The sequence below is a fragment of the Numida meleagris genome, chromosome 10 (assembly GCF_002078875.1).
Source record: "Numida meleagris isolate 19003 breed g44 Domestic line chromosome 10, NumMel1.0, whole genome shotgun sequence".
In the NCBI taxonomy this organism is placed as follows: domain Eukaryota; kingdom Metazoa; phylum Chordata; class Aves; order Galliformes; family Numididae; genus Numida; species Numida meleagris.
Genome location: NC_034418.1, coordinates 4,382,033 through 4,402,007, shown reverse-complemented (window position 1 = coordinate 4,402,007; position 19,975 = coordinate 4,382,033). Strand labels below are relative to the sequence as shown.

At 33.9% G+C, this 19,975-nt stretch overlaps 1 protein-coding gene across 9 annotated transcripts in view; it reads right to left on the bottom strand.

The window, feature by feature from the left end:
* The window catches only part of RPGRIP1L (RPGRIP1 like), a 66,090-nt gene that overhangs the window by 16,304 nt on the left and 29,811 nt on the right, over positions 1 to 19,975 (bottom strand). For 7 of the 9 annotated variants that reach the window (XM_021408375.1, XM_021408369.1, XM_021408371.1 and 4 more), the window contains 9 exons: positions 19,661 to 19,778; positions 18,284 to 18,736; positions 17,056 to 17,207; positions 14,577 to 14,943; positions 12,923 to 13,137; positions 12,344 to 12,427; positions 10,402 to 10,470; positions 9,585 to 9,747; positions 8,383 to 8,483 (listed from right to left, as the gene is read on the bottom strand). In XM_021408375.1, coding sequence (XP_021264050.1) covers positions 8,383 to 8,483; positions 9,585 to 9,747; positions 10,402 to 10,470; positions 12,344 to 12,427; positions 12,923 to 13,137; positions 14,577 to 14,943; positions 17,056 to 17,207; positions 18,284 to 18,736; positions 19,661 to 19,778 — 1,722 coding nt within the window. The remainder of the gene's footprint in view (positions 1 to 8,382; positions 8,484 to 9,584; positions 9,748 to 10,401; positions 10,471 to 12,343; positions 12,428 to 12,922; positions 13,138 to 14,576; positions 14,944 to 17,055; positions 17,208 to 18,283; positions 18,737 to 19,660; positions 19,779 to 19,975) is intronic. The other 2 variants (XM_021408377.1, XM_021408376.1) reach the window with 2 other exon arrangements.

Sequence of the window (19,975 nt, the reverse complement as noted above, 5' to 3'; positions counted from 1 at the left end):
TATCTGAACTGTAGATTTCAGTTGCCATTATTTCTAATTACAAGCAAAGTTATTTGTATCTTGTTGCTATGGCCACTTGAAATAGACTTACTAGTACAAGGTATCAGAGTTTTCCCAGGGAAGGAGAACTTTTAGACTTAGGTGCCAACTGCAGACTGCACTACAGTTAGTTCAATAAAAATACACCAAATCACAAAGTACTTAAGCGTATTAAGTAACGCTGCGCATATATGGAATTCAATTTCATGTACTGAACTTTTCTAGTAAAATCAAATACACAGTTAAAAGGTAAAATTAACAATATGATAATAAAGTATTCTAGTGGGTCTTCATCAGAACCTTTTCTTGTTATCTTTAACTAAAATGACACTTTTTTCTACTGCTTCTATGAAATTGTTTCATACCACCTAGCAACGCCTGTACTATTTGGTTTCAAGTACATTTTACTAAGTTCTATTTTGTTTAAGTGGAAATGTCAGACCTGACAGGAGGAGTCACAAATATTTCCCTAGGTAACTGTGATTCACAGAAAGAAAAGCCACTACAATTTCAAAATTGAAGTAGATAGATGAGCATTCAAAGATGAGTCATTAAACAATAAACAGAGCTCCTTGCAGTACAGAAATGTCCAAATTTTTTTTTTATTATTTTTTAACTTTTTTCATGTTCACAACTTCATTAAAAATATTTCCCCTGCATGTAAATATTTCAATGAGATTTTATGGTAAGTGTAGGTCATTTGAAGCAATAAATTATATTCAAAAGATCAGTGCTCTAGATGCGGTGTCAGAACTGCAAATCAATATACTAATTTATTATGGAGATAGCTTATGTTTTTCCAAGCAAATTATATAATTAATCAAACTGAAAAGCATGTGTATTCTGTTGTAAAAATATCCATCATATAGAACAATTTCCATTGCTGTCAAGCCCTTTCAATATTTGATGAAGTAATTTTACCCCCTCCTTTCAAAAGACATTTCCTTTTATTATGTATCCTAAGACACTTTAACTAAAAACCCAAATCTGAATATTTCAATAAGGTTGTTTTATTATTCAGTAGATTCATGGAAATTTTACTAGGATGACAGAGAAAATTCCACACCATTCTGTCTCCACTAATACAGGTACATGGCTTCAGCTGGCAATATTACTAGGATTAGCATAGAATGATGAAATATTTAAAGGAATTTTTTTTTTCTAAAATCTAATAAATCAAATGACTGCCAAATGTCATTAAAGTGATGGTCTTTGACTTGAATATGCTTTTCATATTCAAATTTGAAAAGAAAGAGATGAAAGCCTGGAAAGGTTACTCAGTTTCAACTAATAACCTCAAGCACTCTACATTCACATGCATAAAAAATGAAATTGGCTCCATTGTCTAATCTTACTTCAGAAACAACTCTTTTCTTTTTGCACTGAACAGATGTATTAGCATCTGTATTTTAAGTGGTATGCTGAGGTTTGTTCGCCCCAAAGTATTTAGCAGCTATGTCAAGCTAGTTTGTACAGACAGTAGTTTAGGAATCAGTTCGAATACAATAATCTGTATTATAAAATGTTTCTTTTACAGAACTAAAACTTGTATGACATAATTAACCCTTGTAATTGCACACTGCAGGCAAAGAACATTACAGTTCTTTAAGGAGAACAGGATTAATCCAGGTACTGACGGCACTGCTAACTTAGAAGAAAACAAATAACTCGTACTATTACAAAGTTGCAATTATTATTATTTTAGAGCTAAACACTCAAAAAAAATTAAGGCCTGGTTTTATTAACATTAAATATGAATACAGCATTTATAAAGGGGAACACAAGCTGACTTAAAAAAATATTTGCAAATAAAAATGCAGGACTGATAAAGAACACCATAGCTACTATGCCATATTTCATGACTAATATAAAATCAGTCATATTATGTGGCCTGTGGTGAAAATATACATAGCACGCAATGTATGACAGGAATTCATTTTTAAACGACTATTTACACTTATATGATGTCGACTGAAGTATTTTATTTAAATCTTTAAGGTTTTTCGTTTTTGTTTTTGCCTTGGTCTTATTTATTAGTTACTATTCAAGTGAAAAATGGATAGTTTGTAATTACTTTGCACAGATAATTATATTTTGAAAGGAATAAAATTATTCTTTAAACTTAGGATTTAAAACAGAAGTCTAGAAAGAAATTTCCTCTAACAGAGAAATTGGATGCACCTATAAAAATAAAGAATACTAAAACATGACTGCCTCTAAGAAACCAGTTCAGTGTGAGGGAAAAAAAAAATACGGACAACATTCCTAAATCAACATCACACATAAAAATATGCATTTGAAAAAAATAGTGCTCAGTATGCAGTGATTTTTATTGTCAAAATCTATTTTCTTATTTTTCTGGTACCCATGGAGATGTGAGGAAAGAAAGAAGGGTAAAGCAACGCTCCCAGTTTATTCTTCCAACAGACAGGATTACAGAAGTGCATCCACTTCAGACATTCTTAAAGAACAGGGGGCAAAGAGATTGCTCTGTGGTCAATAGCTGCTTTAGGGTCAGACTTGTTGCAAAGAAGGGAAAGGCACGCACAGCCTTCCCATAGGATCACTGGTCTTTGCCAAGTGCTCAGAGGAGAACACAGAACTACAAAGTTAGCACAGGAGCAAGGCTCAGTGCAACCCAATCAACTCTTTCTGGGACCAGGAATACACTAAACAACAAAAACAATATTTGTGAGGATATTTGAGTATCACTCTGTTGCCTTTTTATCAAGCGCACAGAGTCTGAAGTCATCAGTTTCAGAGCAGGTACTCATCCTTAATATTTCCAAAGGCATGAATTGCTTGCTACAGCTTGAGACAATCCAGTGCTTAAATATTGTCTCTTCTATGTGAATCTGTAACAAACCCATCAACATATTGCACATTTTCAGAAAAAAAAAGATCAAGTTTATTATAAAACATCAAATATTTTAGAAAATTCTATGGTATTGAGGGATCTCTTGGGAAACTCTTCCTCCACAATCATAACAACTCTACACCTGAACTTATTTCCATTTGCACTTAGCTCATAATACAATTTTGATCAATTGAATAATACAGTATTTGGCTTTTTTGCCTTCACACAGCTTGCTTCCCCAAGCCTCTCTGAAGAACAAACATAAAACCATTCAGACTTATTGCATCCTGCCAGTCGCACAGTCTTAACTAACGGCTTTTAAAGATGAACTGTTTCTAGGGAATAATAAATACAAAAGAATATATCTGGAGTTGTTTCATTGGTAAGATAAGAACTTCCTTAACTTTGAATTTTATTTTCTCCCCAGGAAGTGAAGAAGACTATGAAAACAGTACTGCTGCATTCCTGTACCAAGCTACTCCCATTGACTGCAGACTCTATCCAAGACACCTATTTTTTCCTTCAGCATTTAAACACTCAAACTTTATACTACCAGATAAATGAGTATCAAATACCAACTGGATCAAACCTCAAAGCCAGTTAGCTACACATTAGTAGCAACTAGTCACAAAACTATGCAATTCAAATGCTTTGTAAAAGCTTAAAAATACCTTTAATTTCTGAAGCAAGCATGATCCTTAGGTAACTAAGCATAAAAGACAAAAATGCTCAATGAAAAGAGCTCTTATTCTGTACAGTTCAGCTATGTTCATACACATCAACATATGATTCTCTCTTATATTACCCACACTGTGAAAAAAAATTCTTGGTAAAGTATTGCAGCTAATGAAAGCTCAAATTTAGTTTCAAATCCCATGCTATGCTTTTTAAACTTGCAATTTAAAAAAAAAAAGTCCTTCAGTTCTTCTTTCTACTTGTAAAGTGACCATAAGTAACTTCCATGTCAATGAGTTCTGATAGATATAGCCTCTCAAGTAAGCAACTGAAGAGCATTCGTATTCATAACCTCAGCAAATAGTAGCATCCAGGTTAAAAAGGACTCCTGTGGATGATTTTCCTGTGGGCTTATACACTCAGTCTTAATTATTTTGACTGAATTTAGTATTCTGCCTAATTAGCTTTAATTGTTACGTAAAACAGAACATTTTACCTAACGACTTAGAATTCTGTGGTTTGGAATCATTTTAAAAGTTGGTGTATGTGACATGGAGTTGGTGTTATTCCTCCCTATTCTCTCATTCTTCCATAAAGAGCAATGGCTTGTACGCATTTCTAATTATTACTTAAAATATATTTGTCAAGTACTAGAAGGTGTAAATTCATCATTTCAGTGTCTGCTCAAATAAGGTTCATCTCAAGCTTTATCAGCAAAAACCACCTTACTTTCTTCCTCAATTCTTTCTCTTTTTCATTTTAGTTCCTGTCTAACAGTGACCATGCTACACTTGGGACCATACTACAGCCAACAGTGATCTTAAAACATGGGGAACAACAAATGCTGTTTTTTAATTTTAGACCCATCACTTCACTTTGAAAATAGTGACTATAGTGCTTTAATAAATAACTCATACTTTACTCCGATAAACAGTTCTGTTTCATGAGTACTATCTCTTGTTTCAATAAATAAGCTGGTACAGTTTTCTTACTTTTCCAATTTCTTAAAAACAGAGGCACAGAGAAGCTAAGGTTAGATCTAGACAAGACTAACAGAATACTAAAGAATTAGGATTTTTGACAAAGTAGTTAGAACCATACCAACTCAACTGCACTGGGTAATACTAAAACCCTAAAATTTTAGATCCATAAATTCAGCTTAGGCCAGCTTAAGAAAAGCATGGAGTACTCAGGAACATCCTTCAAGGTACACCAAAGGTGCTGAACTCCTGCAGAAAGTAATTTTAAAAGAAGAATAGAGGAAGACAAAGTTTAAAGCTGCAAACAAGGCCCAAATCATTTTTTCTTCAATGACTGCAGATATTTCGTAGGAGGAAGTGCAATATTTAACTTACTGAACAAAAAAGGCATAATAAAAGGAAAATTATTTTTACCTTTCCTATACATAAACTTTGTTTAAATATTCCCAACTTTTCACAACCATTTCATTGAGAGATGAACCACAATCAGTTGCTGATGTTTGTTAATAGTGTTTGAGACTTCAAGGTCTAAATGAAACCCAGAGATCTAAAATGAACCAACAATGACAGTTTTCAATAAACCTCTATGAGTGCAAGATAATGCACTCTCAGTATCTGCAGTGGAATAGCGAGATGTAAACACACCTAGAGAAAAAACGTGGGGCCACCACCAAATGAATTGCTTTTGCCAGTAATTGCCTCATGGGCATATTCTAAGAAAACTTGGAAGCTGACAGCAGTAAATTGTATTGTGGTAACTGAACGCCATATTATCTCCTATACAGATTAAGTGTAGACATAGGGGTGAAAGGGAGGAGGAATGAATGAGAAAAGAGATTTTTTTAATATAAAGACCATGCCACAGAAAATGCAAATTTCCAGTTTTGATGTCTATTTTGAGGATCTGAAACAAGGCTTTTAATCAACGTATTATACATCAAATTGATAATGTTAACTTCTGATTATTCAAATGTATGAAATATTCATAGAGAACTGTCCAAACTTTTACATTTCTCAGACTTCTTTTCTCTATTAATTATCATGCCTGGAAGCTTTTTAGTAAAAGCAGCAGCCATCAGCCTGACTGAACCTGACAAGCTAGCAAGGCCCAATTACACTGGCACTCTCTGGCACTTTGATGTGCTGGAAACGAAAAGAGATAGGGGCAAATCGTATAGCACATTATGTTAATGACTTGATTTAATCCAGCCACTAAACTTTATGTAGCCTGTTAAAAAAGATGCTAACACTAATTACACCACTTTGGAAAGGAAAGAAGGGGACAAGCATTTCATACCGACAAAGTGAAGCTCATAAATGTTGTAAATGAAATGAAACAAAATGAAGTAATCTATGATTAATTATACATCATAGACAAGAAGAAAAGAGAAAGAAGCAAGTGGTACAGCTAAGTAGTGGAAAATCTGTTAGATTCCCTTTATGATCAACATATCTGAGAAATAACCATGAACTGTCTAATTTGCAACATGCAGAAAAGAAACAGTATGATCTTAAGTAGCTTAAACAGTTTGGCATACAACTGAGATTCATAGGATAATTAGCATAACAATCACTTAAAATCACAAGACTTATTTACACTGTTTGATTACCAGCAGGATACTTATCTCACAAGATAAAAGGCACTGGTTTTTAATCTTTTAAAAATATCAATTCAATATCAACTTTCACATGCTGTATTTGGTAAACTAAAAATTTCAAATACACCGATACATAATTTTAAAATCAAATTTGTATCACATGTGTTGCCTTCATAGCCTATAGCTTTACTTTTACTATCTACTCTTCTTGAACACGCACTTTGTTACATGAAGAATAGATCTCCAAAGAAAGAGGGAAACAAATGAACTTGAACCCAATCTACTCTCTCAGAAATGTTTTTACCTGTTTTCGATTACACAAAATACAGGAGGACAAGGAATGCACAGATCAACCCTCTTGTTGTTTGACTTGCTAGTGATCAGTAGCAGTCATTAAGTTACAGATGGAAATGCAAAGTTTATACATAAAATATGGTTTTTTTAATGTTTTGTTATCAAAAATACCTTCTGTATCTCTCTTCAGCTTATGTAAGTGGCAGCATTTAGCATTTCTAAAACCCTTCTTCAACTTAAAAAAAAATGTACAATATGTTTCTCCTAGGAAGCGTTGCCTTACATTGCTATTTACTTGGCAAGATTTCACACAGCTTTTATTTAAATAACAAACAGAAAAATCAAACTACATCTAGGCTGACAGGATATAATGGCATGGTGTATCCTTACTCCTTTAAAAGAAGACTAAGACAGACCAGAGCAGTCCTAACTAATAGAAGTACTACAATCAATTTCAAGTTCTAGATTTCTACTTTTCAAGATTGTTTGGTGAACAGTACATACATAATATTAGTAAAAGTACTAAATGGTCTCATATTTATAAAGAACTATACTATTAAAATACCGTTCAAAGTAAGTTTTCCACACTAGTATTATGTTGTTATATTTCATATATGTGACTATGCTCATTAATTGCAAGTTTTAAGGACAAGCCAAAAGAATTCTACTACTTTACATGCACACAAATAATAAAAGTACAAAAAATGTACTCTGAAATGATACTGTACATGCACAAACTTTTCTGAAAATGAATCTTCAGTTCAAATTAGTGTGAAGTTGAAGAAATCTATTTGGCTGCATTGGAATGCATGTAAGGTTTCCATATTATTAACAGCCTCAAGCTTATGCAATTTTAACAATGTTTAATCAAATCAACATACTGGGATGAATCAGTAGATTTACTACAGACCTTGACAAATTAATTTTTCTCTCTTTTCTCAGAAAGCACCAGAAGAAGTAAAAAAGCACATTTTCTTAAGTGTGGCAAAGACAAGACGTAGGACTGAACAATGAAATAAAGATATTCAGTCATTCATATTAGAGTAGGTATTGAGGTTAGGGAGATTTTGTCATAACTAAAATTTGATCTTGGATTTGAACTAATTAGAAATCTGTAGTTCCATGTTTTTTGTTGGTCATAGCAAACACAGCACAGAACGATACTGGTAATTATTAATATTTCCTAATTTTCTACAGTTTGTTTTTAGTTAATTCAACACAGAGAAGGACAATATATGCAAATCCCAGCCATGGGAACCAAGGATTTTCTGGCAGCAAAAATCAAGTTACGACACTCTCAATGATGACAACAAATAAGTTACTAAAGAACAACAAATAGAGAGTTAAAGGAACCAAAGTGTTCAGAAACATACAAAAACAAATAATGCCATAGAATAGAATAGTTAAGCTGGAAGAGAGACCTTCAAAGGCTATCTAAGTTAAACTGCCCACCCACAAGATGACTAAACCAAAAGTTAAAGAATATTAATGACAGCTGTGGGGCATCAACCACCCCTCAGAGAAGTGTTTGACCACCCCAACAGTCAAGAACTTATTCCTACTGTTCAGTTTGAACCTCGCTGGAGCAGCTTTCTGTTGTTCCAACACGTCTTGCATTGGTCAGCAGTGAGCAGAGACCAGCACCGTTCTCTCCACTTCCCATCCTTGGGAGTTGCAAAGAACAATGAGATGACCTGTAAGCATTGTTTCCTCCAGGCAACCCAAGTGGGACACTCCTCACAGGATGTGCCTTCCAGCTCTTTTACCAACTTTGTTGTCCTCCACATGCTTTCAAGTAACTTAAGACCATTTATATATCATGGAGCCCAGAACTGTACACAATATTCAAGGTGAGGTCATACCGGTGCTAAATATAGTCAGGCTTTACGTTTTTTTTCTTAGACTTAGCAAATAATTGCCATAAAGTACTCCAACTGACCTGTTTAATATTCTTGGATACTGGACTTGCAACAATACAGTCGTCGCTGTCAGTTACTACTGATTCTATGGCATCACTAGAGCATCTGCCATTTTGATCTGCTAAAATAAATTTTAAAAAATGTTAAAAAAAAACACTGTGTCTGTAGCGCATCTGAGATTTGCTAGAAAATATGATAGTGATATATTAGCTATTCCTAATAAACATTGTACAATAGTGTCAAGTAAACCTCTTCCTTGCGGAAGATAGGACTGGCAATCAACTACCTATTAAGTGGACTAAACAGTTGTTTTTTTCCTCTTATTTGCTAAAAAATACGAGCATTTCCAAGAATAAAGCTGATAAGTGCAACGATACAAGTCCTGTGAGGAACTTAAGTATAAATATAAGTTAGCTTAATAAAGGATATGGCTTGAATTTGTAGATTTCCTATGATTAACTTCGATACAAGACACATCCAAAGAATTACTCTTTTTTTCTTAAATAAAATAGTTCTGTAATGCAGCTGGATTATTTTCCAGAGCATTCAGGCCTCTCCTTTCTTGAGCAAGTTACTTAAAAATGCAACAGGGATTCAACATCATGAGTTCCAATTTTACTAATGAATTATTATGCAGAAGCCGTAAAGAACAATGTAAAATTTTAACATCCTGTTTGTGTTCCTAGTTTAGATACAGTTTATTTTGCTAACAAACAGTTTAGCTCAAAGGTGGAACAAGGTGACCCAGCTGTTATAATCTTGAAATAAATCTGCTTCTTAACAACTTTATGTCACACTTCTGATAAGACACACTATCCTTTCACTGGCTGAAAGGGTTTCCAATATCAGCAGTGGTTGTTAGCTGCAGACAAAAGGAGCAGATTCATTAAAACAGTCTTTATAACAATGTAGTTCTAAGGCAGAATATGAAGACATTCAAAATAGAAGCCAGCTTTCTTTTAATTTTTTATGAATCTAGGTCAGATACCAGATTTTTGCATTCAATTACAATACAGTTTCCATTTGGGATGAAAATAATACCACCATATCCACCACCCATCTTCAGCTAAAAAGTACACCAGAATATCATTTCTGTCATGAAGCTTCCCATAACGAGGCAGCTCCCACTGCTAGTAAGAAATGAAAGGGGAAAAAAAAAAAAGAAAAGCAGACAGATTTATTAAGGAAATACAGCTACTTATTCATAAAGAATGAATTCTACCTTCTGGTTCAAGTTCTTCAGTTGTTTCTGTCTCATCTCCAGAGATAACTGGGCTTTGGCCAGTCAGCTGCCCTTCTGACAAATGTGAGAGGTCTTCCTTCTCTTGTTGAATTTCTTTAGCAATCTCCGTCACCTTATCATCTGCTAGCCTTTCTTGTTTAACCTCATATATCACATGCAATATAAGAATAGATAGTCTCATAAAACATATCTTGTAAGTTATCAAGATTTAAAACATGAAGAGTTGTGACTCACATTCATTATATATATACGCATATGCCTTTTAAACAACTGTATTGTTTAGGCAGTATAAGAAGCAATGAAACGTTTTCAAGTGCAGTATCAAATAAATGAAACAGAAAAAGACAATTCTCTAACAACGGAGAGGAAAAGCATGTGAAAAAGCATTCTGTTACACCACTGGAACAAAAATCTTGCCAATTTCCTATAAGAATTTACTTTCACAAGCAATTGGACTACTACAGTACTTAACACTTCACTCTTAGAATGCTATTTATTTAGCAATATTCCAAAGTCACTGCATTTCTTCTTCATTTCCCACCCCATTATATGATGATAATTTTTAAAGCAAAGACAAAAGCTTTATCCAGACATAGAAGGAAATGAATAGATATGCCTCTCTAATGACCAAAACGTCATAAGAATCACTTTTTCCCCCTCATATTTTACATTTCTGACTTAAGAGATATTCCTTAATGATAGCACAGTTTTTAATGTCTGATTGAAGAGATAACTAACATATGGAATTCAAAGGCAATGTATTAGAAAGAACTGCAAAAACAGAATAATTTCATACCTCCAAAGCATTTGGACCTGTTGAAGCCCTGATCTTATTTGTAAGCTCCATGTCACTTTCAACAGCACCCTACATTATGGGTAAAAGAAGGGGAAGTCTTTAATACATACTCTACAATTAACAAAAAAATGTAGGTATGAATTTACCGGTGGAGAAATGTTTAGACAGGAAATTACATCCGTCTTTGCTTCTCTGCATTAGTATTGCTGTTTCTAACTTCTGCTACAGCTTCCACCTAAGACGGTGGGGAATTCTTACAAATAGTCTGGGACTTCAATGTGAGACAAACCATTCATCCAGTTTTTAGTAAACCTTTCCCCAAAATTATTTGCTTTAGCATGTGCCACATTAATCTCCAAGACAGAGATTATGTGCTATTCAGAAAATGAAGCAGACAACTCTCGTTCTGTTTTAATCATAAGATCAAAGAATCATTTGATCTGGAAGGGACCCTTGAAGATCATCTAGTCCAACTCCACTGCAATGAACAGGGACATCTACAGATAGATCAAGTTGCCTAGCTTGACCTTGAATGTCTCTGGACAACCTGTTCCAGTGCCTCACCATCATTATCATATAAAACTTTTTCCTTACGTCCAGTCTAAATGTCCTCTGTCCTAGTTTGAAACTATTTCCCTTCATCCCCTCACAACACACCCTTCTAAAGCATCTGTGTCCTTCTTTCTTACAGCCTCCCCTTTAGATACTGATCTGTTGAGTTTCCAGATCTCTTTCATGGACACACTCTTGCAAATTCACCACAAGATTCAGACTTCAGAGAAAGCCCAAATATTTCATGACTTAGTATTAACATTACTCTAGTCTGTAACCAGACAGCAAGACTCGGATTTTTAAAGCTAGGACAACTGCCCACCCAGTAATGAACAACTTTTGCCAGAGATCAAATCTCTGCCTTAGAGAATCATACTTCATGAAAAATTGTTAGATTTTGAGAGGTTGCTGTTCAGGTAGCTGAAGATGTTGTGCCTATAACCATACATCTGACATTTCAGTTAGCTTTAAAAAGTTTGATTTCTCTCATATTTGCCTTCATTCAGATTTGTAGTCTGTGATGTAATGAATGAAGTTCTAGTCATAGTAAAATATGCAATAGCAGAAAGAGTTGTGAATTGAAAATGAATGTTACAAGTTTAAAATAAGGTATTTACAAATAGAAAAAAAATCATCTCAGCTAATTTTTAAGAATGCATTACTTAATCACAATGTAATACTGACAACAATACTCGTAATCTTTTATCATTAGCTGTTAGAGGACCCACCAGGAATTACAGGATTTGATTAATACAATCTATTCTCAGTGCCCAGCTTAAAATCAATCAAAAATTTAGACCATCTAGCAAATGTGCTTGAGTTACTTCCATGCAGAACCTCTCAGAATACAGAAGAATGTACACTTACTTGACAGTTTATCCCAGGTCATGAAATATAATTCATATATAATTCAATTTTCATAGCATGTGTAATTGCAGCTGATAAAACTTGTTGTACAAGAGTGACTATGAACAGTGTCAAATTGTGTATCCCGTTGGCACAACGCTCCAGATTGGTTTCAATCAACTTAATTTCTATAGTTATTTATATGTTTGTGAGAGTGGTTAATTAATTAAAGTCACTTTAATAACCTGGAGAGCTGAGAAACAGTGCAGAGACTGCTAATCAGTCCTGTGGGAATCTGCACTAAATCCATGAAAATGGAAGCTCAAAAGCTGTGGAAGACAGCAAGCCATTTTGAGGGAGTCATACAGATATTCCTGTATTGTTTTCCAACCTCTATGCAGTACTATGTTATCATTCCCTGCCTTGGACACGCCATCTTTTTCAGCTGAGTATTCTCAATTACTAGGGTCTACAATTTGTCCACACTGTGACCTAAGAAGGTCTCCTTGCTTCAATATGCACAAACATAATACTTTAAACTTACTGTCATTTGTATTGAACTGGCATCCAGAAATGACACTTTCTTGTTTGTTTGAGGTGCACGGTGTCTTGGTTTCGGTATGGGTACCTATCATATAAAAATAAAGGTGAAGTCCATTTATTGGCATATTTTAATCATCTTAGAGTAAGTTCTGAGGGACCTTAATTTTTTCTTGTAACCAAATGAAACTGTACTACCTTCAATTCTAAATAGGTGAGATGACATAATTTTGTTTGAATAACTTCCCCAAAAATTGACATCTCTTTCAGAATTAAGCCACAAATAGGTGTAACACTCTACAGAACATCCATGGAATGCAAAGTGAGTTCCATGTGAGAAATTATTGTAGGAATAAACTATGTGGTATCATATATCTGACAGAATGAATTATTATTGCTTATCTTTAAAGAGTTTCAGATACAAGAAATATTTCAATTCCCACGGGAAGCCGAAGATAGTGGTTATACGAAGTATTTGTTTTACAGTAAGGACAAATCCTGGTCATCAGGGAAGAACTAAATGGCCTGCTGTAGCAGGTCTTTTTGTATCTCTTAGCTTCTGCAAGTTTGTTAAATTACTTACTGTCATTGATGAAGTAAAAGAAGGAGAGAGGGCTGGAGGTTGCATTTCTTGCTCTGAAAGTAATTTAGCTGCCATTGATTTCTCAATTTGAATGTAATTCTCCAAGTCTGCAGCCACTGCAGCTCCACTTGGTGGCAGGTAGGCAAAATTCCATTTTAACTCAACACTGATAGCACCAGTAACTTGTCTTTCAGTATCTCTTAGTTCAAAAGTACCTGAAAGCCAAAGGTAAATTTCATCTAAATAGACTGCATACAGCAAATTGCATTGCAAAGCAAAATGTGGCTCAAGCATAACATCATTTTAGCAGTCCTCATTTTAGACAGCATCTCATTACTGGAACAAAGCCAAAATATTTTGTTCCATAGATTCAAATATACCTAATATAATATTGAAGACATTCGGAAATACAGGATTTAGAATGAACAGGACTACTATATTCTTTCAAAATGTCTTGTAGGTTCTCAGGTAACCTAATACAAGACAAGTAATTCTTACTAATGTAGTTAGAAATTTCTAACTTAAACATTCTCATTTTTTACTAATACTTATTTTTATTAAACAAATAAATGGATTTTATTAAATCTATATGTTGCTAAATATTTATCGAAGAAGAAACATTAAATTCTCTTGGAATTTTTTGCCTATTATCCTTTCTTTGGGGGTAATTATAAATTACATTTTACAGTAAACATATTGTAAAATTTTCAATAAACGACTCCGTATATGTCCTAGAGCTGGTAATCAAATAATCATTAAGTAGATTTTGTACTATGTATACAACAACATATTTGTAAATGATATTAATTTGAGGGTGAGCAGTTGATCGCCCGAAGGCAGAGCTGCTTTCACACAGAATGGAAAAGTGGACTGACAGGAAAGTCACAAAGTTCAAGAACAGCAAATGCAAATTCCTGCATCTGCCCCAGAATAGCCTCAAGTAGCAGTACAGGCTGGAAGTTGATAAGCTACAAGCAGCCTTCCTTGCAGAAAAAAAAAAAAAAACAAAAAAAACAACTGGTCCTGTTTAGAGAAACATAATATGCGCCAGTAAAGCTATGTTTTTGGAAGTACAAAGGCCAACTGCACTCCAGATTCCACCAGCCAGAATACAGCCAGCAATACAGGTCCAGAGGAGTTTCTTACTCTAATTGACGCCTATGAGATAGCATCTGGAATACTGCAGCCTCTTCTGCACAAGACAGACATTGACACACTTGAGCAAGTCAATTGGAGGACTACCAACAACTTCAGGGAGTTGGAGCACATGACATAGAAGAGTATGAAAGAAGTGGATTTCCTTGATCTTTAGAAAAGGCAGCTCTGAGTGGAGGCATCTTATCGCTGTCTGCAGCCACTACTTGGAGAATGCAGAAAAGATGGAAGCATAGGTCCACAGCAGGAAGAAGAGAGCCAACAGATAAGTTGGAATATCGGAAAGAAAAAGGTGCTGTTTGTTTTTTTTTTCTGTTGTTGTTGTTTTGTTTTTTTTAAATCACAGAGGAAGTCAAACACTGGAACAGGTCAGACTGACAGTAGATCTCTATTCTTTGAGATATTCAAAATTTAACTAGGCAAAGTTCTAAAGACATTTAAAAGATACATTAAACTGGAAGTGGGGATTTTGTTAGCTTTCAAGAGATCAAATTCTTACCTGAGATAAATCTGTCATGTGCTAAGGAAATAAGAGGCACATTGGCTTTCCCTAAATAAGCACCTTCTTCCATTTCATCATCATCAAACACATAAAACGTTAAGGATTCTGATTTTAGGTATTGGTCTAAATCTGCAGTCATTGGCACTTGGAAACACATATGGTCATCTATTTGTGGGTTGCTGCTGCTAGGAATGATGGGAGTATCATGGTCTGCGAAATCGAAAAACTTGTAGACAACATAAGAATTTGGCTGAAGATGTTTTTTTCGGGATTGTAGACTGTGACAACATTTTACTGTAACGTGGAGTTCATTTAAATTGCCATCTGTTGAAGTGCTGACTTGGGCAGTTCTGGGAATCGGCTGCTTTAAATGAAAAAGAAGTTGAATTAAAAAAATTAGAATTCTTATGTTGCCACACTAAGAAATGTATAAATAGAACAAATAAGTTATCTAGGTGACACTAACTACTGTTTAACATTCTATGCCAAAAACTTATTTTTTCCACAAATTCAACTACAACCCTCTTTGATTGCAGGTTTAAGGAGATAAGAGGTTAATCCTTGCAAGAATGTGATTAGTTGCCTAATTCTTCTAAAATATTGTGATCTATTTGCCATTTGATTATAACAAAGCAGTGAAGTGTTAAGGGTGATTCATAACCAGTGCCACTTTAAAAACTATGGATTCTGATTTTGAAAGCTATTCTGTGTCAAGACGGTTTTTCTAACAGTAGTTCTTTTTATATGTACTTTTCAATAATTAAAATAGCACTGCAGATTTGTCTTTTCTTTTTCTTTCTCCAAAACCTTTATAATAATAAAGAAATCACAAAAATAGAAATCAGCGCATGAACAGCGCATGAAAAATTTATGTTTGAAGTAGATTAAGAAAATCGGTAAGTTAATAAAAATTAAAGAACAGGAAAAAGAAAAACCCAAAAATAATACAACTGTCTTAAAGAAGCAATCCCCCAACTACATTCACCTCATAAGGCTCTACTTTCTTTTACTGCAATGCATCACAGCTAATTTCATTCATTGTACATAATTATCTTGCTTATGGAACTCAAAGTTCTGTCTTGTGGTATTTGGGGGAACGTGTATCAATTTGATTTTGTGATAAAATGGTAAATGTTTTTATTAAATAATCCACACTGAAACTGGTGTCAAACATGACAGTTTCAGATTCTCCTGAATATGCAACATTAAGGCTGTTATTTCTAGCTACAAGCAGAGTTGAGAGAAAAAGAGTCTTTATAGCAGTTTGTGTACAGTTCATGTTTCCATGATTTCTGCCACTCAAAGGACAGAAAGTTTTATATTTATGTTTATCTAGTGAAAGCCTAAATTTTGGAACACACAACTTAAGGTATTTCTGCAGCTCCAGACTAATAGAAGCTGTAACATAATGTAACCATCTGTGCCATTTCTACATGACTTTCAGCTTCTGCTATGAAACATCTCTGAAAACTGCAGTGTTTCAAACAGCTACTTAAAAGCTGTTCTTCATTTCTGCAATTTCTCCAATTTTATTTTCTCCTTAATAACCAGAATATTTCAGTTGCTTGAATTTCCAATTTTACAATAATTACAACAGAATGTTCTTTTCCACATGCCTTGCCTTCCATTCGTGTTTGGATTTGTAACATAGCTAGAAGTAACAATCAAAAACAGAGAAAACTACAGATTTGAGCATTTAACAATGGCCAGATTTTATGAGTTAGTTAAAAATACCTTTGAGTCTACTAAAATCTGATTTAAAGCAAATGTTACATTGCTGTCAAACCCAAAGATACTCTGAAAATATCTACACTGACTCTTCATAGAATTTGTACATCATACTTCTCAGCATTCATTATGGAATCAATACAGATTTTGATTTAATATAAACTCACATTGTTGTGTAGTATAAAACATCAAAGTTACTCTAGACATAGAGTTTTTCTTTCCCTAAACTAATTGGTAAGTCACTACTACACAGAGCTTTATATTACAGTAATTCTCTTCATCAAGTTGTAAATAAAATAAAAACAAGAAGTGAAATTTTCTCAATGTCAATGCACACAAACATTATGAACTTTTAGAATTTCCTGAACAACTGCTTCATCTGTAACACCTAACTGAGACCTGGCTAGTTTAACATTCCTGAATATTCCACTAGGACAAAATGTGAACAAAATCTGGCTCTTACAGGTTAAGAAAATTTAATACAATATTTACATAATCATTTCAAATGTTCTAGCAACAGAGTCTATAAAAATAGGCAACTGAAGTTTAAGACTTTGCCTCTTCAGCAAAATTCTAATTCAGTTGTAATGCACCTCTATACAAAAAAAGGTCTCAATCAACTGATAATGATATTTTCCAGTTCAACAACATTTCAACTCCTTAATGTTGAAAGAAAGTAAACTTATTTTAATGGGAAAAAAAAATTAAACAGTTTTGGATAAACTATGAAATGCAAAACCAAACATACCTGAGATGGTGATTCATGTTCTCTAAAATTGGATGTTATATACCCCAGAGCTTTAGACCTCTCTTTGTAAAGACTAATGGCTTGATCCATAGGAACTCGTAACCTGATCCAGTATTCCACAGTACCATAATTTTGGATGTTTCCTCTCATTCCTAAGGAATAAATATATATGGGATTACAATTTCATTTCGCCTTAAAATGATTTCAAAACAACGATTTAAATTAAAAGAAGGAACAACAACAAACCCCAAAGCCAAAACAATCCCCCCTGTAGATGGTACTATTTGGAGTATTTTCTACTGCAACCAGATCATTTCTGCCCTTTTGATGCTTTATGAGTATTATAAGCAGACCTCTTATCTCTTAAGCAGACTTAACAGTTATAACTACAACTATCATAATTTCTTCTGTATTTATTGATAAAGGATGAGGGTAGATACCTATGACATTTGGGCCAGGTATAAAGCACTGATGCTTGACAGTCTTATAATGCAGGAACATTTTTGTTTCTTGTGTATATTACACCATTCAGAGAAAAAAATATATACATACACATGCCAGAGTAAAATAATTTAGTTTCATTTAAGTTCATTACAAGACACGATTGAATTTATTTTTTCATAGTTAAGTAAGTAGGGCGACCTTGTATCAATAATGGTCTTAGAGAAAGGAAGAAACCTGCATTAAACATCACAAATAATATATAAAACTATAATGAAAAATGAAAAAGAATGTCAGATTTTGAAGATTGTCTCTGCAGTGTTTATAGAAAAATTGTGAATAGTACTATAGTGCAAACAGGAACTCTGCTCTAACTACTTTCCTCCATGCTGTCATCATGTAATTATATTGAGAAAGGTAATACAGTCTTAATAAAATATCCTTTACTTGTGTAATGACACTTGGTAAGTAACTTCTGTACAAGACAAAGAATCTCCTGCTATTTCTAGACAAGATTCTCTAACACTATTTTCAGCATGTAGTAAACTTTTAATATGTCACGTCAGGGTCATTTTATTAACATCATCTTTGTACTCACTGATTACGGGTAAAATTGTACCTGTTTGAAGAGCCAGAATCATCAGAAAATGCTGCACATCCAATGTAAAATATGCTTTATAAAACATTCTTCTTTTGAAATAGTAATACATAAATTAATTGTTGGTCAAATATAGATTACTGTTCACTTTATCACACCAAACAAATTACTTTTTCATATGTTAATTACCAGCTAAAATTGCTGTTCTGTAGATCCTCCCATTCTTTTCCAGGATTTCATGGAGCTCCAGCTGGCATGCAGCAACTGTTTCAAAATCTGTACCATATGCATGATGAACCTCAAGTGTGATACTGTTACTCTGTATGTAGTGCAAGAAGCAGTCATCAACCTGTACAGGATACTGAGAAGTAAAGTCATAGGACAAGGTGTGTCCATGCAAAACAGGGGTTGCTTGAAGTTCAAAGTCATAGAATGCGTAAGTACAAAAAGTTGCAGGTGCGTGGTCACCACACGCATGCATAGCAGCAGAAGAGAAGATCACTCTGCTGATATGAATTTCAAAAAGGTTCTCTCCTCTTTCTAAATGTAGAGTTTCATCAAATTCATCCACTGGATCACCTGGAAGTATTTCTGGTCTGGATTTGTACTGTTTGGTATCATAGGCAACATCTCTTAGTAGGGCTGCAATAAATAAAATGAGAGCTACAACATCACCGTTTAAAAATCAAATATAATTCATGCTTGCATAGAGAATAAAAAATTATAACTCATTTACATTAACAATCTTACGTTCTTAAAGGTGTTCCAAAATAAAACAACCAACACAAATCACACACTTAAAATCATACATCTATGGTTAGTTTAGCATACTCAGAATAATTCCACAATGCATTTGCTTCAGTATAAATAAAAACAGACACACACTGCTAGAAATTAATAACAGTAAAAAAGAAAAAATGCAGAACCCTTATATGATGATCAAAGTAAGTATTTTTATGCTGAAATTTAGCAGAGACTTAAGACGTGTATTTTTGAAGGGTTGAACTACAAATTATATTACTTGCAGGGGAAAGAAAGAATACATGCTTACAGAATTAAGACATAAATCATCACACAGTCCTTTAGTACAGAAGATGCAACTTGGAGGCAAAATATGAATCTTGCTGTAACACTAAGCTTTGTAAGTTATCCTGTTTCAGGCTTCCTATTTACCATTTATACTACACAGAGAAGTCATTAAAATAGAATTCCAAATTCATGACGTTAAAATATTCTGTAGGCTTATTATGCCATAACTTTCAGAGTTTTTGCAGCATATAAAAGTTACGTAATTCCTGAACAACAAAATAAAAAATTTAACCATAGATATGTAATTTATTTAAAAATCAAGGTTTGGCTACTTGTATTCGGCAACAGTTGCAGCATAAAGTGCTCTCTTGAATTTTGTTTAATAAGTAACACTTCAGTCAATGAAACAGCACATAGATAATGTGCCATGGAGGATCTGATCTACTAGTTTTAAGAATAGAAAGGTGTTTCAACTGAAGAACAAATTTGCAGTACAAGAACAAGAAAAAATTGAAGGAAAATATGATTCAAAAATACCTTCTAGTTTTCTGATGCGTGCAGCCCTAATATCAAGAAGATGGACATATTTTTCTATTTTTAATTCATAGTCTTTCTTAAGACTTTCCATCTTCTGTGTCACTGCTTCAACTTCAGCCTGAAAAAAAATTGCATGTGAAAAGGATCGCTGAAGCATATCTACATTGATATTGCACATGCTTTTGGCTACAGAAGAGAAAACACAGTTAAATTTGAGAAAGAATTGAAATTTTGAATTAATTAAGAATTAATTTTGAGAAAGAACCGAGTACAGAAAAATAGCGATTTTTAATTCAACAAGACAGCAATCAGTTC